At 58.1% G+C, this 23,491-nt stretch overlaps 2 protein-coding genes across 3 annotated transcripts in view; one reads left to right on the top strand and one right to left on the bottom strand.

Annotated features, from left to right (window-relative positions):
* The first annotated feature begins 2,011 nt into the window (after positions 1–2,011).
* Positions 2,012–19,514, top strand: TP53I11 (tumor protein p53 inducible protein 11). Of its 2 annotated transcripts, XM_022592190.3 has the most exons (9): positions 2,012–2,218; positions 13,302–13,369; positions 13,762–13,940; positions 14,170–14,329; positions 14,953–15,011; positions 15,207–15,255; positions 15,495–15,591; positions 16,595–16,696; positions 17,141–19,514. In XM_022592190.3, exons 4-9 carry the CDS (start codon positions 14,201–14,203, stop codon positions 17,272–17,274), a joined length of 570 nt encoding a protein of 189 aa, XP_022447898.1. In that variant the 5' UTR covers positions 2,012–2,218; positions 13,302–13,369; positions 13,762–13,940; positions 14,170–14,200; the 3' UTR covers positions 17,275–19,514. The 2 variants fall into 2 exon arrangements, with proteins under 2 accessions (XP_022447898.1, XP_022447897.1); XM_022592189.3 differs by lacking the exon at positions 13,762–13,940 and having other exon boundaries at positions 2,014–2,218; positions 17,141–19,513.
* Positions 19,314–23,491, bottom strand: part of TSPAN18 (tetraspanin 18) — a 182,209-nt gene continuing 178,031 nt past the window's right edge. Inside the window, exon 11 of the mRNA XM_022592188.3 lies at positions 19,314–22,449. Within this exon, the coding sequence (XP_022447896.1) occupies positions 22,402–22,449 (48 nt within the window). The 3' untranslated portion in view covers positions 19,314–22,401. The remainder of the gene's footprint in view (positions 22,450–23,491) is intronic.

Consider the following 23,491-nt stretch of genomic DNA (forward strand, 5'->3'; position numbering starts at 1 on the left):
AGGGTGCTCACTACTACTAAAGCAGCCCCTTCTGTGTTGGAGATCTCAGAGAGATTGTTATGAAGTCCCTCCGTCTATTGATAAAAGTCAGGCTCTCGGGTATATCCAATAGTCACACCTAGGGGAGCATTAGTTGTGTCTCTTAGTCAGGGGGGCAATCAGGGGTAACACTGCACACAAGTGAGGCTGGTGCCTGCCCTTCAGGAATGCTGGGAAGGCAGAAGGAGGAACAAATGAATTCATCATCCCTGCTTGAACCAGCTCTGTTAAGGCGGTGAGCTTAGACTCTGAATTGTCACAAAGACTACTATCAAGCCCTGAGACCTCAGTCAGGTGGATTTGGGGTCTGTGCTTCACCCGACAAAGCTAGGAACAATCCTGATCTGTAGTCATATTCATTCACTCACTCATTCATTATTGGCTATCACTGGCTGGGAGCAGGGATGGTGGCACTGTGGGCCACAGCACTGTCTCAGGATCAGAGCTGTTACCTTGGTAATCAGACAGCTAACCGTCACTGGGTGCTTACTATGAGCCAGGCACTTCCTGTTTACTTCTGTGTAAAGGGCATAGCCTCTCCTGCCCAGTCACAGCTCCGGGGAGGGCAATGGGAGTCTGCTTGGCACGCCAGCCCTGAGCACCTGGTACAGTCAGTGCCCAATAAGCGTGAGCTGCTGCCATTTAAATCTCCACAACAACCATAGGTGCTCCTACTATTGGTTGCCCCCAGTTTGTACACCGAGAAAACCAGACACCTAGAGGTTGTTACTTGCCCATGGCCACACAGTTTCCAAAAGGCTGAGCCAGGATTTGGACCTGGGCAGTCTGCTTCCAGAGCCTGCTTGATCAACTCTTAAGTTACGGGTAGAAGCCTGGGGAACCACTCACCTTTCTCTGCCCCCTTTGCTTATCTTGTGAAATGGAGCTTGTCATCAACCTCGCCTTCCTCTTTTCTCCAGCCCCCTCCCATTGTGACCATCAGCCAAGATAAAGAGATGCAGGTGTTCTTTTCTATGAAGGAGGTTGGTGGGAGTTGGGGTGGGGAAACACATTACTAGTCACAAAGGATTGAAATGAGCTCAGAATCTTGTGGGGGGGGGGAATTGCTGTAGGAATCTAGTTGTTTTAGGCTGAAAGGCTCCCAGAGAGCCTCCAGGACCCCCAAACTCCATTCTTACCCCCCTTGCCCTCCACAGGATGTGCGGACACAAAAGGTCTTGCCACTGTGCCTCCTCCCTCCTCCACGTACCAATGAGCCCCAGCTAAGATCTTTGTGCCTTGAGTGCAATTTGTAGCAACTTAGCTGAGGCTGGATTTTAGGCTGGAGGATGAAGGTGTGCGAGTGTGTGCGTGTGCGTGTGTGTGTGTGTGTGTGTGTGGCGGTGGGGGGGGTGTTGATGGTGTCATGTTACTTGACAAAGTCACACCAAGCAAGGGAGGACTAGAAACGGTGAGCCTAGGCTGGAAGCCAGAAGACTAAATGAAAGAAAACATTAACAACCACCGTCTGTAAAATGGGAGCAATCATCCCGGCCTCATAGGTAGTTGTGAGAAGCACGAGTTAACACTTGTAATTCCTTCAGCACACGGTGCCTGGCACGGAGCGGGCGCTCAGCAGACGGGGACCATTGCTGTGTAACTGTGTTATTACACACTTGGGTATCTACCAGCCAAAGCATTCCTTTCCGTTTTAGACACTGGCCTAGGCCCCAGGCGATACCCCAGGGATATTTAAGACAAGGTGGCTTGCCAACCTACGAGGGTGTTGATAGTCTCCCGAAAGGGGCGCAGTCTGGAGAATTTGCCACGAAAGTCTCCCTGGGCGGCGCGGGCCCTCTGTTCGGATTCCCAACCGCCTTCCCCCGGGGCGTGAGCGCGCCCCCCGCAGGCGATCTCCGGGAAAGCCTCGGCTGGGGAGCCCGGGAGCCCAGTCCCCCCAACCCTTCTCTCCCGCCCGCCCCGGCGGCCACCCTCGGGGGCTAGGCAGCGCGGCGCGTGGGAGGGGACGGCGCGCCATTGGCTTGTGCACGGAACTGAGAGGAGGGACCAGCTCGGGCCGCCAGACTCGGGCAAAGCCCCGCCGCGCTGGGCGCCGCGCGTAGTCCAGCCGGCCCTGCCCTGCCCGGCGCGGGCGGCGCGATGTGAGTCGACCGAGGGCCCGAGAGTCCCCCTGGCACGCCAGCTCCGCGCAGCGCCGGCGCCAGCAGGCGCTAGGAACGTAAGTTCTGCTCCCCGCCGCCGCTTCGGAGCCTAGCACTTTCCCTTCCCGCCGCCAGCTGGCCGGTGCCTGCGCAGCGCAGCCCATTGGGGCTCTTGCGGCCGCAGGGACCGCCGAGGAGAGGACCCCGTGCGCGCGAGCCGGGCGCCCCAGCACCTCTTGGCGCCGGAGGGTTCTGCCGGGACTCCAGGGATTCCCCCCTCCGCGGTTCTCCCGGGCGCCGTCCCGCAGTCCCTTCAGGTCCTCTCCTTCGCGCTCTCCGCTTGCTCCCTTTCCTCTGACTCGGTTTCCCTCTCTTCCCCGGCTTCCTCCCTCCGCCGTCTCCTCCCTCTAGGACGGTTTATTCCGCCCTCCGCCTCCGCCTCTTGGGCTCGCGCTCTCCGCTTCGGAGCGAGGGAGAAACCGAGCGGAAAGCATTTTCTCCCTCCCTGGGGTCTGACTCGGTCCCCGCGCTCGGTTCTCTGTCCCCTCCCCCCTCCATCCCTGTCTCCGTCCTCCCTCCATTGTTCCCGGGTCCGGGGTGTGTGCGGCACAAACTTGCAAGTCCCCTTCCTCGCCCCCTGCTGGGTCGAGGTTGGAGGTGGCGGGGTTCCCGCTGCCCATAAGTCTGGCCCGACCTTCTGGTTCGGGGGACCGTGGGGGCTGGAGTGCTGGGCCAGAGCACCGGAGGCGTCCGACAGCCAGGAGCTCCCGCCTGGAGCCCCCAGCCCTCTATGAAAGTGGGTGGGTATCTGGAGCTGAGAGATAAAGGACACATTGGAGGGGGGAGGAGCAAGACCGGGAGACCCCAGTCTCCAGGGGTGGGGGGAGCAGAATCGGAAGCCGAGCCTAAGCCCCAGTTGTTGGGAGGAGGTTAGGGGAAGGACAGGTGGAGATCGACGCTCCCCACTCTCTCCCAAGTCGCGCGCTCAGCGGACGGGCTCAGCGGACGGGGGCAGCGTGGTGCCATTGTCCTGGCGCTGAATAGCCTGGGACTGCCCGCCTTGGGCGGTATACTCGTACCCACTCCGGGGGTCCGTAGGGGAACCGCCAGGCCGCCTCGCCCACCCCCGACGCCCCTATCACGGTTGGGCACTAGCTCGGCGTCCTCTCGCTCCGCCCTCCCCCGCCCCTACCCCGTCCCGGGCTCCCGCCGCCTCCTCGAGGCCCCGGAGGGAGCGGATTTCTACGCCGGAGCGAAGGCGGCGGGGGCGGGAGCCGGGTGGAGGGTGGAGGCCTTGAACCCCGAGGCGTCTCTGTAGCCCAGAGCCCAGAGTCGACGGCCAAGGCCGGCTCGCCGCCCCACCGCCCCTCACTTCCTGGTTGATTTCCTTCAGACAAACTTTTCCCGGTGGGGCTGCCCTGCGGGGAGAAGGCACCGGGGCTGCAGGGATGCCCACCCCAACTGAGAGGCCTCTTGGACCTCCAGTCTTGGTGGTCTGTGGAGAGGGAGCCGACGCCCTCTCTTCCTCCAGCTCGCAGTGCCAGGGACATAGGGATGGGGGAGGGGGTGGGGAGGGAGGTGAGAGGGTTGTTGGAGAGCCAGAGGGAGGCAGAGTCCATTTTTTTAGCCCGGCCTCACACTTCGCCCAGGGGGAGCAAAGATTTTTCTCGTTGGGTTGTTAGTAAATAAGACTACGTATTCTCCAGGCCTCTGTTATCCCATCTGTAAAAGGGGCCCTCTGTCCCCCAAGGTGCCCTCCTGGCCCCATTGTCTTGGGAACCAGCCGACCTGACTTCTCCTTTTCTGCCCACATGCTGTCAGCTTAATCTGCCCTAAATTAGGAGTGGAGGGCTGAGGCCCAAAGCCCTCCACCCATGTTTGGTTGTCAGTACCTCCTGGATCCACAGCTCAGGCCCGCCACCCACACCCCAAGTTCTCCAACCCCACACTCAACTGCCTCCCCTCCCCCAGGATCTTATGGTAGCCCTCCTCTGTGTCTGCTGGAGGAAGGGCCTGCCAGTCCAGGGGTTGGGGGTGGGAGGAACAGTGGAATTGACAGTGACCTGTGATATTCACACAGCACTGAACTGCTCTTTACTTTCTTTCATTTATTGGACAAAATGTTCGTGAGGGCTGGGCCAAAAATGACTTAATGAACAGAGTGCCAGATACAGTTCTAGGCCCTGAGAGACAGCTGTGAACAAAATTAAAAGATTCTTGCCCTTCTGGAGCTGACACAGTGGGGGAGGGGCAAATAACTAATAAAGTAAATAAGCAAATTATATAGTATATTGGGAGGTGAGGGGGAAAAGTTGAGTGTTGGGGGGTGTTGAGGCCAGGGGTGAGGTCGCCATTTTAAATAGGGTGGTCAGGGAGGTCTCCCTGAGGAGGTGACTTACGAGCTAAAGTTTTGAGGGAGTGAGCTGTGGGGACAGCTTCAGGGACTAAAGATCTGGCCGAGAACAGCCTGTGCAAAGGCCCTGAGGCTGGAATGTGCCCGCTGTATTTGAGGAACTGTAAGGAGCCAGTGTGGCTAGGGTAGAGTGAGCGGGTGGGGAAGGGATAGGAGACAAGGCTGGCTGAGAGGGGATAAGCCTCCCCATTTCACAGATGAGGGCAGTGATGCTCAGAGATAGCATAAGTAACCCCAGGGCAAGCTGCCCAGGAGCGGCAGCCGCAGGGTGGGGTGCCTAATGCTCTGACTCCTAGCCCGTAATAGTTTTCCCTTCACCCTGCATCTCAACCATTAATTCACAACCATGGTTTTGCCCCTGCGAAGGCCAGGCCTGGCCGAGTGCTGGGGATATGGAGGGGAGCCACCCAGGCTTAGCACCCCAAGGGGCTCCATATTCTGCAGGCTGTTGCCAGCCCCCTTCCCAGGTTCCCCTTGCCCACCTGTTGTCAGTACACTCAGGGCAGCATCTTCCCCCTGAGCCAGAGTGACCCTGGTTCTCTTTCTTCCCATTTCCTTCCTGTGGCCACTGCCTTGTAAGCACCGCACTCTGTATCCACATGTGGCTTCTACAAGGGGACCTGTTCTGAAGTTGGTATGGTCAAGGGGGAAACTGAGGCAAAGAAGTTGAATTTCCTTGTCTGAAAATAAGAGCAGCATTATTTTTGAGCGTTCACTATAAACAGGAACTGTTTTAGGAGTTTTTTGTGCATCTTCTCATCAGTGGGAGGTGGGTGTCATTATTACACCCATTTAACAGATGAGGAAACTGAGGCCCAGAGAGGTAGTATCACTGGCCCAAGGCCATGCAGCTAATAAGTGGTGGAGCCAGGATATCAGCACAGGCCTTTTGAGTCATGCCAGAGCCCCCCAAACCCTGGGGGAGATGGTTAGCTCTGGACTGTGGTTCTGGCCCATCAGGGTACTGGGAAAAGTACAGGGATCCTTCTGCTTACCTCCCCCAACCCACCCAAAGGGCAAATAACTACTTGCTTATGAAAAAGTTGGCTCAAAATAGTGGGACACCTCTTCACAGAACTCCCTTCCCGCCCTTCTCTCCTCCTCTCCAAGTTTCTGAGCATCTACAGGGGTGGGGGAGGTGGAAGGAGTGGGAGGGGAGAGGGTTATGGCCACTGCCTTTTCACAAGAGCTCTGGCCCCATGGGATCTGGAAGCACCAGCTGCCTTTGAGGGCCCTGATGTGGTCACTGGGCTGAGGGGGAGGCTGGCCCACTCCTGGGTTGGGAAGGACAGGAATTCTCCATGTGTTCTGCCCTTTGTGAGTGGCGGTAGGGACAGAGAAGCCCCTCTCAGTGACTTCTGTGTGGCAGCGGATGGCCATCCGAGGCCTGGACAGCCCCTTGCCCACACAGCAGTTTCAGAGGGTGAGGCCCCCAGGGATGTCCCCTCCTTCTTACCTCTTGTCCTGCCCTGCCCTCTCACCCGCTCCAGCACAGCAGGGAATGTTTATTTTTTCTGTCCCTGAGGGCTTGGAGATATTTGTGATGAAAATGTGAGCTTTCCTCTGTCCTTCTGGAAATTCGGCAGCTTCGAAAGAAAGAGAACTGGTAGAGAAATAGCAAAATGTGTGTTTCCAGAGCCGGTGAGAGAGGTGGTAGGACTTGGGGGCGGGGCAGCTTGTGCTGGGGTCTTTGCTGGAGCTGGAGTGTGGCTGGTGAGTGACAAGGTTTGGAAGCCAGATCCGGAATATCACAGCCAGGAGGGGCCCTGGAGACCACACTTCCATTTTTCAGACGAGGAAGCTGAGTCCCAGAGCCCGGCCCTGGCTTACCTGTGATGGCAGAATCTGTTGGTGACCTCAGCTGTCCTGTGTCCCAGCCCAGTGACTCAGGGCTCAGCCTTCCAGCTTCAGTCAAACCCGTCCTGTGTTGCCAGCTAATGTGTTCCTGGAGTTCTTGGAAATGGGGTGTGGAATCCCTTTCTTGACTACAGAGCTTTGTCACGGGGACTGGTTTGTACCCCAGCAGGATTCGCATCGTGTTCTTCTCCCCCGCCAGTTCTACTCTGTCATCCTTGCCCTTGACACAGAGCCCTGAGCCCGGTGGTGATGCTGGTACAGAGAGAGATGGGTGATGCAGCCCCGCCTTCCACTGGCTCACCGGCTACTTGAGAGACAAGGCTGCCTAAGGCAGGCTGGCCTTTAGAATAATTGCACTCTGCTCTCGAGGGATACACTGCAAGGAAGCCCTGCCACGTGGCAGCCTCTCCTCAGCTTCTTCCCTTAGCCCGGGTACCCTGAGGAAACGCCCACCGGCAAAACCTGCACCCCAGAGGCCACTGTGATAATGATGTCGGTGAAGCAGCTGTGTGACTTCCTAGTTTAGTTCAACCCTGCTGACAACCTAGTAAGTCAGGCATTGTCACCCCATTTACAGTGAAGAAATGGAGGCTCCAGGAAGTTAATCTGCCCAAAGACACAGGACTAATGATGCAGAACCCAGAGATTTGGATCCTTGAGATTCACTCTGCCTGAGGGCCCCGGTGGAGGGTTCTGGGCTGGGGGTTCTTTAGACCCCATCTCGCCCAAGGGGCTGATGGGCTGCCCCAGGAAGGGACCACAGGAAGGATGATGCAGGCTGTGGACCCTCCAGCCCGCATGGTCCCCTTGCTGGGGCTCTCCCTGCCTCCCCTTCCCTCTGCCCAGGGCCGGGAGGCTCCGTCTCTCACTGCCCCCTCTCCTGTGCTGTGTGTCCCAGACCCCATTTCCAGCTATTTTGCACCAACGTGATAACCAAACAATGGGTCTCCTTTGTAGCCCTTCCCAGGTCCTGCTGGAGTCACAGGGCCTTAATCCAAAGGAGGCTGGACCCCAGGGAGGGGTTCAGATGCTGGCAACCTGCCAGGGACTTTCACGGGGAGATGTGATGGGGAAGATGGCTTAGAGCTTAGTTCTTTTTGGATGTCGTGTTCACCACACCACACCCCTACCACACGCACATGTACATGTGTGCTCATGCACACGCGTGCACGTACACCAGCTTCTATCTGAATATCCAGTTAGGCACAGTTAACTTAGTTTGAATTTCAGCTCTGCCACTTACCCCCAAAAGACACATACGTAAGTCCCTTGGGCCTTAGTTTCCTCATCTCTAAAATGGGAGCCATAGTACAGCTGTTCTCACAGGGCTGTGGGGGTTACATGGAATTCCTGGTCTAGAAGTACTGGTCCCCTGCCTCCTTTCCTTGGGAGGATGTTTTGGGGGCATTTCTCCTTACCAGATGGGGAGGGACAGGTATGCTGCCCCTCCAGCAGAGGGTCTTGTTTGCAAAGGAAGTGGTTCTTGGCTCTGATACTCAACAGCAATGACTCCCCCCTGAATCACCGGAGGCTCGGCGGCTGGTGGGTGCTCTGGGCCCCAGACCCCTTCCTCTCCCCCAGCCCCTCCTAAGCCAGCCCTCATGGTGGCACATTCTCCATGAAGGGGACAGTTCTGCAGTCCATCTGTTTCTATGGAAACCAGGCTTCCTGAGAAGGCTACAGGGGGGTTGGGAGAGGTCCTCCAGGACTGGCATGGGAAAGATGTCTCAGCCCCATCGGATCTGCTGCCAGGGCAGCACCTGGACAGCCACCCCTTTAATATTGTTAATTGCTGTCCTTTGGGGAGTGCATACCAGGGACCAGGCCCCTCCACTGCCTTTTCTCAGTCTGCCTGATCACAACCCTGTGAGCTAAGAAGTCGTCGTGTGGTTTCACAAATGAGGAAATGGAGGCTCAGAGAGGTTAAGTAACTTTCCTGAGGTCACAGAGCAATTAAGAGAAAGAGTTGGGGGTTTGAGTCCAAGTTTGCCTCATCATTAAGTATATGCCCGCCCCCGCCCCTCCCCTGACACTTGTAACACTCCTTCCGTCCCCCCATGAGCCCTTCCCTTCCTGGTCCGATCTCGAGGCTCTGCTTGGCCTCTGTGCCATCATGGCCCCTTCTGTCTTGCCGCCGCCGCTAGGAGCTCTTTGGGGATGTTCTTTTCTGGCCTCAGATGAGGAAGGAGGAAGGGGCTACACGGGGTCAGATCTCGGCTAGCAGGGGGCCTCGAAACCCTTCCCCCAACTTTACTTTGTCCCAAATTTTTGTTGAGCTCCTCCCATGCCTGGTGTTCACCTGGTCCAGGCCAGGTGAACAAAACCATCAGTAACCCCTGCCCCGTGGCACTCACCTAGAGATGGCTGCAGCTCTCTGAGGTGGTAGTGGGGTCTCGCCCAACGTTCTCACCCAACCTCCAGTCATTTCCTGGGCACCCCAGATGCCATGGAAAACCCCATCTACTCTCCTGGAGTCTTCAGCACCCCCCTGACCTGCTTGCGCATGGTCACCTGGCCAGAGGAGGTACCAGACTGGAACCCAGCTCTGCCTGACCACAAAGCTCCTTCCCGGCTCTCCTGTGTCACCAGCTCACATGTGGCCTGGGGCAGAGCTTGTCCGCTCTGGGCCTCAGCTCTCTGGCCTGTCCAGCGTGTCCAGCATGTGTGTGGAGCAGAGCCTCCCCTTGGGCCCTGCCAGGTCTAACTGAGTGTGATCCTGAGTGTTGTGGGTAGAGTTAGGGGGACCTGCTTGCCTTGGCCTGACCGTCCCTCATTTGCCTCTGATGCCAAAGTGCCTCTGTGCCCAGCGGGGCCAGCGGGAGGCTCTCAGGTGGGCACGATACCAGCCCTGCCTTCAGATCACTGGGTCTCGGGGAGCCCTGAAATGATGATGAGGATGGTCCGGAAGTGGCCCTGGCTGCCACTGAGGGTCCAGAGAGGGGAGGGGCACTGTGCCCTGGGAAGGCTCCCTGGAGGAAGGGGCATGCAAAGACCCTGAGGAACGGGGGGCATCAGGATGGAGGGAGTGGAAGGCAGTGGTTCAGAAGGGAGAACACCTGTTCAAAGGACAGTGATTTCCCAGTTCATTGGGAATTGAGGTCAGAGAGGCTGGCCAGGGGCAGAATGCAGAGGATCGTGAACACGGGGTCTGGGGGCTGCCATCCACATTTCCCCTTCTCCTTACCTGGCAGGGCCTCCCAAGTGAGCATCTAGGAGCAAGGGCGGCCCTCCTCCCAGCCTTTCCCCTAGCCTTGGGCAGCCTGGCACCAGCCTGGCCCCCGGGGAGCCCTGGGGGCCCTTCAGGAGGCACAGGGGCCTGGGAAAGGAAGCATGACGGCTGTAACAGGCAGGCTTTTTCCACTGTGCACGGCTGAGTGAGGAGAGGGAAGGAGAAGGAGTGGGGCCCTGCCTGGGTCCGGGCAGGGCACTCTGCCACAAGGTATCGCCTGTTATATCTCCTCCAGCCCTTCTGCAGATTGGGCCTTCTCATCAGCCCCATTGCACAGGGGCAGAAACTGAGGCTGGGAGAGCTGCGGTGTCCTACAGAACCAGGATTTGAACCCAGGTCTGGCTGTCCCAAAGCCAGTTCAGCTGGGGTACAAGGAGGGAGTGGGGGAGCTGTCCTCTGTCCTCTCTTAGGTTACAATGGGGCCAGTCCTACCTGGAGTGACCTTGAAAGGGAGGAAAGTTCATGGGCAGATCAGAGGGGGTGTGTGGTGTGTCTCGGCGGTGGGGTGCTTAGGGGCTGCTGTGCGCACACGTGCGTGTGTGTGTGTATGTGAGTGTGTGAGTGTGGCAGCTGCCCGCCTGCCCTCTCCAGGTGGGGTCCAGTCCTGCGGATGAAGGAACAATGGGACTCAGGGCTCAGAGCACTTAACTCTGTAGGGCCAGGTGCTGGGGACCTTGCTCCCTGGAGATGACATTTAAGATCCCGCTTTCCCTGGGAGGCTGTAGGGCCCTTTGTTGGTGGTGAGCTTGCGGCTGGGCTCTGGGCTCTGTGTACGGCCGCAGTGGGTCCCACCAGCCCAGGTACCTGACGGCTGTGCCGGAGTGATACCGGAAGTCAAATGGAGCCCAGGACCCTGCCCTGTAGCCCCCCTTCTGTACCAGCCCTGGGCCTGTGGTGCCGAGGGGAGCCCTGTGTCTGTGTTGGTGGGGAGGGACCATCGGGCGGAGGAAGGCAGCCGACCCTCTGAGCAGGGGTTGCCGACACAGCCCAGGCCTGCAGTGCTGTGGCCTGAGTGTCAGCCTTACGCCATGGGATTGAGGTCTGGGGGCTCTGCTCAAGGGGTGGAGACGTTAGGAAATGCTAGTTAGGCCCCTCTCCTGATGCTTCCTGGCCTCCACCCCAGAGCCCCTGCTACATGGGGGACGTGGGGAGGAGGGGGTGTCTGTGTCTAAGTGCCCATCTCAACCAAGCACTTGGTGCGGGCCAGGCACTACCTTACGCCCTTCACGGGGGTCACATCTTAGATTCTCACAGCATCCCTGTGAGGGAAGACCCTTTGCTTCCCCAACTATGGATGGGGTGACTGAGGCACAGAGAGTGTAAGTGACCTGCCCACAGGCACACAGCTAAGAAGTGGTGGCCCTGGGATTTGAACTCAGAGAGTGTGGCTTCTGCAGCTAAGCTCTTCTGGCTTTAGCAGTTAGCTGGCACTTTATAAAATACTTTCTGTCCGTTATTTTGTTTCTGCTTTGACCAGGCCTAGGGAAGATGTAAGGATTGTTGTTTCCATTTCACAGATGAGAAGACGGGCTCAGAGAAGCAACTTGCCCTGATTCGTGCCTGACAGATCAGCATCCCTGTCCCCACTCAGGCTGCAAGCTACTTAAGGGCAGGGACCCAGTCCCACCACCCCTACATGGCTCACAGCACATCCTCACTAATGCAGTCCTTTCATTTAAATGTGTAGGTGCTGTGCTGCGTGCTCTTGACCAAGCTTCTCCTTTTGCCCATGGATCTCGAGGAGCTGGGAATTACAGCTCCATTTCACAGATGGGGAAAACCAAGGCTCAGAGCAGTGTGACTTGTCCACTAAACATGGGCAGTAAGGGACACAGCAGGACTGAGTCAGGCAGCCTGGCCGGCCTGGGTGAGAAGGGTTAAAACACTATGGAGACCTATATGAAGGGTTAAGTCAAGTCTGAGCATACCTGGTGCTGGCGAGGATGGGGGGTAAGGGAACACTCATGCATTGTGGGGAAAAGGAAATGGTTCACTGCTCTGGAATGCAGTCTGGCACTTCTAGAGTTAAACGTAGATTTACCATATAACTCAATAAAATTCCACGCCCAGGTATTTACCTTCGAGAAATGAAAACTCATGGTCACACCAAAACCTGCACATGAATGTTTATAGCAGCTCTATTCATAATTGTCAAACTCTGAAACAACTCAGACATCCTTCAGTGAGTGACAGGGTAAAGGAACTGGTACGTTGACGCCAGGTACTGGTACATGGATTCCCACTCTCCTGCCGAGAGGAAGGGAACGTCCATATACACAGCAGCCTGGATGAGTCTCAAAGACATGATGCTGAATGAAAGAAGCCAGTATCCACGGTTATATACTACATGAATCCATTTATGTAACACATTTGAAAAAACAGAAACAAAACTACAGTGACAGACAACAGATCAGCGGTTGCCTGGGGTGAGGGGAGGGTCTGACTGGTGATGCAGCTGCCCTGGGTCCTGATTTGGAGGCGGTGGTTGCCTGGATCTATACATGTGCTAAGATTCATATAACTACAGACCCCAAAGAGGTTCATTTCACCGTATGCAAATTAACAAATAGAAGGCCAGAGCGGAGGCCGGAAGAGGAAGGGTGGCGACCAGCCCGCCTGGGGCTTCCTTCATGGAGGGATGGGTGAGGGGCCAATGGCTTGCTGGCTCCCTGGGGGCAGCCTCCCGCGGGTCCACCTGGCAAGTGGGAGGGACGCCAGGCTGATTATAGCTTCTACCTGGATCCACCAGAAGGTGGTAGCGAGCGGCTGAGGTGTTGTGACAGTGCCCGGGCCCCCCCACCGAGGAGCCTGGTTAAACCCTCGCTACCCCAGGCGGCTGCCCCGGCTGCCCAGCATCAGCCATTCATTGAGCTGCCTTCCTGGTCACCACCAGCCGCCGCCTCCCATTCCCCGGGATGTATATGCGTGGGAGAGGAAAGCATAGCTGTGCCTGTTTTACAGGTGAGGGACTAGGCCAGGGGGCTTAGAAGGGCAGTGGGGCCTGGACGTTACTCACTAAAGACCTCCAGTAATGACCTTGGCCATTATTTCCAAACTCGAGCTGGTATGCTCCCTGCCCAGTTCATCCAGTGTAAAGCCATGTTATCCAGACACCCCACCGTTTGATTCTTTGTTCTGATGTTTATTTGCTGGGTGCTTTATTTTGTTCTAAGACACTGGGTCTTAGTGTCTTAGAGGCTGGAAAACTGGAGGTGACCTGGGGACATTTCTGTGCCCTGCCTCTGGCTGGGGCTGAGAGGGTGAGACTTGCGGGGGGCCACACAAAGACCTGAGTCTGATGCCTGGTCGGGGGGGGTCCAGCAAGCCCACCTCAGGTCCTGGTTGAGGGACAGGCAACTTCTGAGCCCTGTCTGTTATCGGGGGTGGTTTTCCTGCCTTGCTGGAGAGTAGCTGTGGGTGGGAAAGAGGTGCAGGGATATGGGAGGCACCCAGCACTGGTGCAGCACGTGATAGGGTGGGGGTACTACCATTTTTCAACCCGGTCTTCTATCGAGCCTCATTGAACTTGGTTTTCTCATCTGTAGAATGGGTGTAAATAGTACCCATCTTGCAGGGCGGCAAGATCACGGGAGCCCACTCAGGGCCAGCTTCTGGAAACCTTTACCTCACTGTGGTTTACACTGTTGTCTCCTCCACATAGATTTTGTGCTGACTGAAGGTGAGGACGGCCACTCAACTCACATCAGCGTCTCCACTGCCCGGCACACAGTAGGTGCTCAAGAGCTGGTCTGAGGTGGAGCTGGGGGGAGGCCGGAGGTTGGGGGCCATCAAGGATCGTGGGCAGACCTGGGGGGGTGAGGGGAGAGCAGGGAGGGGCAAGGCCCGAACTGCTGCCACAGCCCTGCCAACTCTCCTGGCCATCCCTCCTCTGGCTCAGTTGGGTCCTGGGGTCACCCCCTCCCCTTGTTTTCAGCGCTGGCAGGTTAGAGGGAGGATGTCTGGGAGGGTGGGTGGGAGAGCTTGCTGGGCAGAGGAATTGTCTGGGCAAAAGTTCAGTGGCGGCCTGGACTCCAGAACTCAGGAGCCCTACCCAGGCTTGGGTAGACCCTTCCCTCTTCTGGCAAGGCTGACCCAGGCCCCAATTTACCCCCTGCCCCCAGGAACCTTTGGGTACAGTCTATCCAGGCCTGAATGCCTTGTCCTGGGCCTATACCTCCTCCAGGGCTGTCTGTAAGGCTCCCTCCTGCCTGGTCGTCTGGGGTGTGCCACATCCACTTAGGCCAGACGGGCTGGCGGAGCTGGAAGGCCTTAGGACCATCTGCCCTAACGCATTTGACAGGTGAGGAAGCTGAGGCCAGGAGAGGGCAGTGACTTGACCCTTTTAGTCACACAGTCGGGTGGTTAGGGAGCCCAGTACTGCACCTGGACCCTCAGATTCCTCCTCCAGTGTCCACCTGCTGCCCCAGGTTGACGGGGAGGCCTCCCCAGGCCCTGGGCTGGGGTCTGGCTGCCCTCTGAGATCTGGAAGCTGGGCAGGGCCCGTGGCTGAGGCTGGTGTCTCCCTGCAGCCCTCCTACAGACGCCGGGCTCCAGGACAAGATGGCAGCCAAGCAGCCCCCACCTCTCATGAAGAAGCACAGCCAGACGGACCTCGTGAGCCGCCTGAAGACCCGGAAGATCCTCGGCGTGGGCGGGGAGGATGACGACGGGGAGGTCCACCGCTCCAAGGTGGGCGGAGCTCGGCGGAGGGGCCTCGAACCAGCCACATGGGGTCTGCCTCCGACCACCAATTTGGGGAGGCAGGTCTGGCCCACTGTTTGAGGAGAATAGCTGAGACCCGTTACAGCTGCAGGGAGCCTCCAGATTTAGCTCATATTTTCTAGAAGTCTGATGGATATGTCGGAGGAATGTAGCAATAATGAAAATGGGTCGTTAGAATTAGTTGAGTGCTTATTATTTGCTTCTTATGGCACCAGCTACTTTATAAGCATTATTTACCCTGGGAGATGTAGGGTCAGTTATTAACCCATTTTACAGATGAGGAAACTGAGACTCAGAGAGCTTAAGGACTTCCCCAGGGCCACACCAATAAGTGGCAGAGCCAGCCTTCAAGCCCACATCTGGCAGACCTCTGAGCTTTCATCCTCAGCCACTGTATTTTCAGCTTCCCATAAGCCCCGGTGTCTAGAGGAGGAAGAGAGGGTGTGCCTCAGTGTGACCCTCCCAGCCTGGGTGACCCTTTGGCTAAGCAGAGCCACCTGGGCATCCAGGGGCCTCTGGGAGGGGGTGAGTAGACTGGGCAGGCAGAGCTGCCTTCAGCCTGGTTGCCTCTGACCCCTCTGTGTCCACAGATCAGCCAGGTCTTGGGCAATGAGATGAAGTTTGCTGTTCGGGAGCCTTTGGGCCTAAGGTGAGCATTACGAGTTTGGTGGGGGACAGGGCTGGGGGAGGGGCTCATCAGCCTTGTCCCTGTGTACTCTTGTCTTTGGTTCCATCCCGTCAAATTCCCTCCCCCAGACCAGCCATCCCTGGGCATCTTGGCTGGAGAGGGAAGGGTTCTGCGGGGCCTGGGGTGGCTCTGACCTTCCTCTCCACGCCTCCCCAGGGTCTGGCAGCTTGTCTCTGCTGTGCTCTTCTCTGGCATTGCCATCATGGTGAGTCCCTGCCCCGCCCCTGGGACCTGGCCCCCTCCCCTGCCCTGGAGCATCCTAGCTCCCGTGGTCCGTGGTCCCAACTCCTTGTCACTGGAACCTCAGATCTTCTGTCCTGGAAGGGAGGGGTCGGGGGCAGTCAGTGTCCTGATCCTGGACTGCTACTGGGGAAAGGAAGGAGATGTCCAGGGAAGTTTCCACAGAAAGCCCCTCACCCTGAGCCTCCTGCCCGCTGTCCGCAGGCCCTCACCTTTCCTGACCAGCTCTATGATGCAGTGTTTGATGGAGTGCAGGTGACCAGCAAGACCCCCATCCGCCTCTATGGCGGCGCCCTCCTCAGTGAGTATTGCTGGGGCAGACTCTGGGGAGGTGATAGGCAGCCGAGGGACCCATAGGGGCCGAGGGAACATGGGGAGCCTTCTTTGTGCAGGGGCTCCCCTTCTCAGAACCCACGCTTCGGCCAACAAGTCTGTCTCTGCTGGGTGTGTGCTGCCATCTTGTGGCCACTGGTAGACTGTCCCCAGGGGATTGGGACTGTCCTTAGCATCATCTGGGACAAAGCACTTATTGAGTGCCTGCTGTGTGCAGTGTACCACCTAGGCATTGGGGTAGAGAAATGAAAGAGGCCCAGGCTTCGCCCTCCAGGGCCTCACAGCCCAGAGGAGGAGGCAAAATCAACAGTGTCTGTAAAACCCTCGCCCTTGGACCGCCCATTTGAACCACTTCTGTTTCCTCTCCAACCTGAGTCACACGCAGCAGTGCCTGTTAGGAAGCTAAATGACAGCATTTAAAACCCAGCACTGGGGGTGTCCCTCCTCTTCTCCAAAACATTCTATGGCTCCCTATTACCCACAGACTGAAGTCCCAGCTCCTTCCGGTCTCTGATATTCAGGGTCATCTGTGGGGTGCATCCAGCCTGCCTTCCAAACCTCCCTCCCCCACATCCCACGGTGGGCCCCGGACCCCAGCCGCACCTCCTGAGGCCCCCGTTTCAGAAGGCCTCCACGACTTTGCAACGCAGTTTCCCCAGCCTTGTGCCAATTGCACTTCTACTTGACCTTCAAGGGCCAGCGCCAGTAGCTCTGGGGTGGGGTTGGGGGGTGGGGACTGGGGCAGCTTCAGGCCCTTCAGCCACGCAATGGGAGAGCTAGTGTTACGGGTTATGGGTCAGGTTGGATGACGGAGGAGTTTTAATTTGAGCAGTGGGAGTGGGGGCAGGGCATGTCCGGGATCCTGGCTACTTTGTCAAAGGGTGGAGGACCAGGCCCCCTGCCCGTCCCCCAAGGGGGCAGGTGGATCAGGCTACTCCGCCCCCCACTCCCCTCTTTGTCCCCCACCCCAGGCATCTCCCTGATCATGTGGAACGCTCTCTACACGGCTGAGAAGGTCATCATCCGATGGACCCTGCTCACCGAAGCCTGCTACTTCTCGGTCCAGTTCTTGGGTGAGTCCTGAGGTGGGCAGTGATGGGGAAGCTGATGGGGTACAGGGTGCGGGCAGCTTGGCCCCTGGCCTCCGAACTCTTGCCACTTGTTTTCTGGGAAGCGATGAAAACCTGTGCGAGGGGGAGGGACTCGTGTGGCTGGGTTGACCTGTACACCTGCACACCTGTGCTCACGCAGCTGATAGGTGCCTGTATCCTCCTGCATACATGCCCGTGCACCCACAATCCACTGCTCATTTGTGGACCCAGCACAGGTGTGATGGCACACAACCAGTTCTGCCCACATGATCGCCCCCCATACCTGCTGTGGTTGGGCAGCTGATAGGATGCCCCAGCTCAGGGCGGGGGTCAGTCAGGCAGCCACCCTGAGGCCCATGGCATCCCGAGCTGGGGTAAGGGCTATCCCCACCTCTGACCTGTGTCCCCCCGGCCTCTCTCCCACAGTGGTCACTGCCACACTCGCCGAGACGGGCCTCGTGTCCCTAGGGATCCTGCTGCTCCTGGCCAGCCGCCTCCTTTTTGTCGCCATCAGCGTTTACTACTATTACCAAGTCGGCCGAAAACCCAAGAAAGTGTAGCCGCCCGCCGGGCCAGGGGCCCCTCTGGGGCAGGGAGGCCTGGGGACCTCGGTTTCCCTTTGGTTCCAGAAGGCAGGAAGGACCCTGCCCCAGGCAGGCAGGAGTGGCCGCCTTCCTCTCCTCCTGGGCACTCCCCGAACGCTGTGATCTCCTGGGCCCTCAGGTTTGGGGAGGGATGGAGCCTCTGCACCCCATCCTTCCCCCCACACGGTGACGCCTCATGTTCATGGGTGTCTCGGCCTCTGGATCCCCTGGACAGATGCGCGAGGAAGAGCCTGAGTCACAGGCATCCGGCCAAGGCCAGGCTCCTGCCCCTCTGTCACAAGACCCTTCTTTCTTGAGAGGCTGTGGACCGCCTCCTTGCTCTCCCCCAGGCCCCCAGCCAGTCTAGTGCCCAAGCAGCTGAACTTGGCTTCTGCCCATGCCTGGAAAACCTTAGAATTTGACCCCGGGCCCCTTCCCTTCCATGCGGGCGCTCTCCACATGTAGGGGACCCTCTGCCCCCTAAACACACAGCGCCGCTGCGGGCTGGCAGGCAGGGGTCCGCCTTTGACCCCTGGCACCTCCCCTTCCGCCTTCTGTGAGGTGGGCTGCAGGTAGCAGGGCCTTGTCCTCAGCCACAGCCTCTCCTCGGGCCTCGCTCTTGGCTGCTCTGCCTCCACGCAGCTCCTGAAGGCCCCTAGATGCCCCCTCTCCCAACTGGCCTGTGTCCAGAGGCTGCCAAGGGCCTCAGCCACAGGCCGGCCCTGACAGATGGACACCCGGGTAACCCCAGATGGCGGCCACCTGTAAGTGACGGGGTTTGTGGTTGAGGAAGAGAGAGAAGCATGTCTTCATCACTTGGCATGTCCTCCAGGGTCCGAGGTACACCTGGCTCAGCCCCCTTGTCCACCCTCCCCCCCCTCCCCAGGGTGCTGCCCTCTGGCCTGGGGTGCCTCTGGGGCCCGGCTGGGTAGGACTGGGTGCTCTTCAAGCTCAGCAGGGGCAAAAAATAGAAATATTTCAGCAAGCCGCCTCCTCTCATGCCCAGCCCCCATCAGATGCCCTGGAAGAGGCCGACAGCTGGCTCCCTCAGAGATGAAGACCCCTGCAGGCCCAGCAGCCTGTGTGCCCCCCGTGAGTCCTTTACCCGACGCCCCCCCTTCCCTCCGGCACCCCAGGAATGGCAGCCCCCATGTCCTGGGGACAGATGTGGAGAGAAGCAGCCCCGGCCCCAGACTTGCTTCCCGTCTTGGAAGAGAGTGTTTAGGGGGCGAGATGGTTGGTCCTTAGGTGCAGCCCAGCTCTGGCTGCTGCGCCCTGGGCCCGGGCCCTGCCCACGCTGGGCCTCGCTGCCCTCCCCCATGCCCAGCTGTCCCTGCAGCCACATGTCCAGGGACACGGCCTGTGCCCAGCGGAGCACGGCACCGCCGCTGTTAACACAGCCGAGGAGAGAGGCCCAGCGGGTTGGGCGCCCAAGGCTGTGCTGCTGGTAACCGCGGCTGAGCGGAAGGGAGGCTAGACACTAAGGAGGGGCCGTCCTCTCCTGGCCTCCGTCTCTCGAGGCTGAAGTTCGTGCCTCTTTGCAGAATCCTGCCCCCAACCGCCGAGCCCCAGGCAGGCCCAGAGCCACGGCAGCCTTTGGGAAGTGGTACTGGCTGGTGGGCAGTGCCCCCAAGCCAAGGCATGTCCTCTGAGCTGACCCATGCTCTTTGAGGCCTGGCTAGCATGCCGCCAAGCGGTGGATGGTCTGTCCTAATGACCGCTGGGCTTGTTGGATAGATTTCCCTCGGGAGGCTAGCAGGGCAGGGGGAAGTCCGGGCACTGGAGCTGGGCTTTGTGCCGGATGTCCGCGGGGGCTGAGCCAGCCAAGCTGAGGGAGGGTGGCAGGACCTTGTCCCCGGGGGTGGTAATGCGGGCCTGCTGGGACGATGCTGTCCTGGCTCTGTCCCTCCTAAAGGTTTGGGAGAACCCAGAATGCCCCTTCCCCGGTTCACTTGCCAGCCTCCTGCCTCGGCCCAGCTTCCCCACCCCGCCCCCAAACCAAGACCACCTTTCCTCACGGTCACTATTTATTCTTTGTTCCTTTCTCTTTTTGTAAGAAACAGTCACAAAAACCAGTGCAAAACCATCAGTGTGGGCGTCCTGCTTTATATTACAAAAACTCCTCTTGATATAGAATATAAAAAAGGGAGGCTCACAGGAAATAAACTTGATAAATTAGCTCTGCTACCTACCACAAGGAACACTTAGTTTTCAAAATAGACTTTAGACATAGGACCCACCGGGGAGGGGAAGAGGGGGCTTCTAGGGAGATGGGGGTGCTGGGCCTCGGCCGGTTTGGGGGATTCTGTCTGGGCCCCTTAGGCATGGAGAGGAGAGAGGGGACAAGGGAGGCTGGGGAGGGGCCCCAGTGCCCAGCCACTAAGCAGAGAAGGTGGCCTTCGGTGCTGGGCGGGGTATGTGACCAAGTGCAAGGTCTCCCCTGGCACCTGGCCTGTTAGCAGGGTCAGGAAGTCTCAGCACAGAGACTTCCTACCCTCCCGCCTCCCCCAGCAGCCCCCAAATTGCCATCTGCACCTATTAGGGACTGTGGCTGCTGGCCTTTGCCTTCTCGTGTCCCCGAGAACGGCCGCTGGGAGCCTTGCAAATAGCTACCAGCCTGCGTTAATGCTACAGAGCAGAGACGCCTGCTTCCCCTTTACGGCCCCAGAACGTGGTCAGCGGGGGCAGATCAGGGCTCCTTGGCCCCTTTCTGGAGAGCCCTTGGGGATTAGGGTCTTACATCTGCCCTCAAACCCGCCTCCCCCAGGTGTTCCTCAACGACCAGCCTTTCTTCTCGGGGGCCCGGAGGAGGTGGTGCCCGATGCCCGGCTCTTCTTACCTTGAAGGCCCCAGATTCTCCTGGGCAGTGGGGACCAGATGGGTCGCCCTGACGCCTGGGGCGCCCCTGGACTGAAGTCACACAGCTGCCCAATTTGACCCTAAGCCCTGCCTAGCCAGCCTGATTTTTTTTTCTTTTTTTTTTTGTCAACCACACACCAGCCCTTTGCCTCTGCCAGGAAGTTGAAGCCAATTTGTGGGTGGTCTAGAGACCTGCGCTGGGGTACAAGCTGCACGGCCCCCTGGGTCCTGGGGTTGCCCAGTCGCTAGGGAGTTCATAACATCATTTATGGAGTTGCCAGGGCAGACTGATACAGGGACAATCTGGAAAGACCCAGCCCACAGTGGGCCAGGACTGGTGAGGACAGCAGAGTGCAAGGGGGAAGGGGAGAAATGGGGGGAGGGGCAAACCAAATCTTTACAGCAGGCACAGAGCTCCGGCCCCATCTCAGAAGGGGGTAGGTGGCAGAGCAGGGGAGCGCTGGGCTCTAGGCCACTGCTCTGTCTCCCAGTGGCTGGAAAGCTGGAGGGGAGGCTGGAAGCTGGCACAGGGCCTTTGAGATAGAATGGGCTCTTCCCAGACCCTGAAGAGGGACAATGAAGAGAGGAGAGCAGGCACCATACTGTCCCTTCCACACCCATCCCTCAACAAGCTTGAGTTGTTTGGCAGACATCACTAATCAAGATTACACTGTCCTCCCCCACTGAGCCCAGACCAAGCCTCAGGTTCTCCGCACAGCCTCTGGCAGCCACTCCTGATTGATCAGGGTCGAGGCATCTTGCAATAGAGTTGCTAACACTGGTCTAGAATTTGAGACCTGCACATGAGGGGCTGATTTGTGGGTGCTGTGTGGGTGTGAGTGAGTCTGTGGGGAAACCTCTCCCTGCCAGATCCTGGAGGAAACACTCAGAAATGTGCTATGGACAGCGAAGCGACAGGAAAACCGTGTCACAGAAGAAATGATGAGGTGCCCTGGGGTTCTTTAGCCTGGAAATAACGGGGCTCAAGGAGAGCAAGTGGGATGCCATGGACAGAACCACAGGAAAACAGGAACCTCTTCCGTGTATTGAGCTGATGTTAAAGTCAGAGCAGTCCAAAGAGAAGCCTGTCTTGGGAGGTAGTAAGCTCCCCGTCCTTGGAGGTGTGCAAGAAGAAGGTGGAGAAGTCTTGGCAGGGATCTTGTGGAAGACATCTGAGTGGCAGTTCTGAGTGAGGAGAGGAGAACCAGATGATCTTGGGGGTTCCTTCCAGCGCTGGGGGCCAGGGAATTGGTGGAGTTGGTGGAGGAAAGGTGGGCAGTGTAGAAAACGGGCTGTGGTGTGTGTGCATGTGTGTGTGTTCCTGGGACTTAGAGAAAAGTGTGGGGAGGTGGCAGGGAGAGCAGGGAGGGCAGAGTCCAGAATTTTCTTAGCTGTGGAGCCGGGAAGAGGCAATTCCTGACCAGCTTGCCTGCTCTCTTCTGGGGAAACCAGGATGCAGAGGCCAGGGAGGGGTGTGAGCAGTAGGTCTGCTGGGACCAACAGAACCCTGGAAGGAGTGACAGGCAGCCTGGGGATGGCGGGGTTCTTGTTCAGAACTGTCACGCACGTGCTGTGTGACTGTGGTTGAGAAACTGCTCCTCTCTGGGCTTTCCAGATTATTTGCTCCAACAGATGGGGAAGCACGGACCCTACTGGCTGGGCCATCCTTGGACCCAGCATCTGCAGCCCACTCTTGGCCCCAGCCTGAGGCAGGGACAACTCCATCCTCGGAGGACCGGGGACTCCACGTAGGTTCCACGTCCTCAAGGACATGGTGACCAGGTCTCCTCGGCGCCCGTGGGCTTTGCCAACCTTTCTCCACAATTTTCTTTTGCCTCCTTCTTGCCTAAATCCTTATTACTTCCTTGGCACCAGATCCTGAAGCTGTGAGTTGAGGGCGCAGGTCCCGGGCTGCCAGATCTGGCTGCACCAAGGAGGGGGCCTGGCCCTGGTGTTGCTTTGGTCTCTAGTGCAGGCTGCATCCTGGGTTCAGGTGCCCGGGCCCCCGCGGAGAACCCCATGGCGCCCGTTCCGGAGTCCAGATGGGCTACATCAGTCCATAGTTTTGCCTTCATTTTTTTTTGTTAAAAAAATAGCTATTTTCCTCTGCCCCATTTCCTAGCCACTCATCATGGCCTCACCTCCTTCCCCGGGGCCAAGAGGGCAGGGGCGAGGGGGAGGGGAGGGCATTGGGTGCTGGGCAGTGGTGGGTGGGGTGAGTCTTCAATCTTCAGGCCACACCCTCTACTGGATGCCCCGGAAGAGGCACATGGCAAAGACCATGGCAAAAAGCTGCAAAGAAAGTAGGAGTTTGCTTGTCAGGCTGGGCTCACAGCCCTCCAGGGGGCTGACCCTCCCCAACGAGAAGGGGCTGTCTGCTCTGGGACAGGAAGGGGCTCCCCCATCACTCTTAGAACACTCCTGCTGCTGGCACTCCTGACACTGCCCTGAGGGCAAGCCCCTCTTGCCAGTCACTGGTCCCCTTCATGCCGTGTAGTCATGAAAAGAAAGGGGCCTTGGACATGGGTTCAAATCCAGCTCCCTTATTTGCCAGCAGCAAACTTGGGCCAATACTCAGTTCCCTTCTCTGGGCCTGAGTATGTATCAAGAGTCTACCATGTGCTGGGCACGGTTCTAAGTGCTGTCTCAGAAACATTTTCACAGACCAGGAAGTGAGACACAGGGAGGTCAGGTAACCCACCTAAGGTCACACAGCTACAAATGGAGGATCCAGGATTGGAGTCTAGGTATTCTGACTCCAGAGACCATGCTCCTAGCCCCCGCACTCGCCTCCTTCCAACTCACAGGAAGGAGGCGAGATTGAAGTCTAAGGCAATTAACGATGTAATGAGCCCTGTTATATTGTAGATGCTTAATTAGAAGTTACCAGGATTGTTACTAATAGACAAGGAAGATGCAGCCCTTCTCCAAGCTAGGAGCACAATCACTGAACACCTGTCTAAGGGCCCTGGGGTAGTGGGGTGTGTAGAGACCCTGACTCAGAGATGCCCATTTCTTCAGACTGGCTGATGCCCCTGTGCCAGAGCTCTTGCAAAAGGTCCCCGAATCATTCTGCCTGGCACAGAGGCCACAGCTGGGCTTGCGGGCTGGGTGTGAGGGCAGTAGGTCAGGAACACAGGCATTGCTTAGCGAGCCCCTATTACACGCCAGGCACGTAGTCCCCGGCACCTGTAAGCCCCACCGTGCCCTAGGAGCAGGCTTTTAGCACCATGTTGCAGATAAGGAAACTGTGGCTCGGGCATCCTGTGCGTGGGGCGAGGCAGAGCTGGAAGGTGAACTCTAGAAGCCCATGTTCTTCCTGCAGGGGACCCAC

Source organism: Delphinapterus leucas, chromosome 7 (genome assembly GCF_059928025.1).
Source record: "Delphinapterus leucas isolate spDelLeu-1000000601 "Yukka" chromosome 7, BTC_Dleu_Yukka2, whole genome shotgun sequence".
Taxonomy (NCBI): domain Eukaryota; kingdom Metazoa; phylum Chordata; class Mammalia; order Artiodactyla; family Monodontidae; genus Delphinapterus; species Delphinapterus leucas.

Coding starts and splice junctions, on each gene's coding strand:
- TP53I11 (XM_022592190.3), top strand. CDS start 14,201: ATGGCAGCCAAGCAGCCCCCACCTCTCATGAAGAAGCACAGCCAGACG. Junction 14,330..14,952: donor GGGAGGTCCACCGCTCCAAG/GTGGGCGGAGCT, acceptor CTGTGTCCACAG/ATCAGCCAGGTCTTGGGCAA. Junction 16,697..17,140: donor CTTCTCGGTCCAGTTCTTGG/GTGAGTCCTGAG, acceptor TCTCTCCCACAG/TGGTCACTGCCACACTCGCC.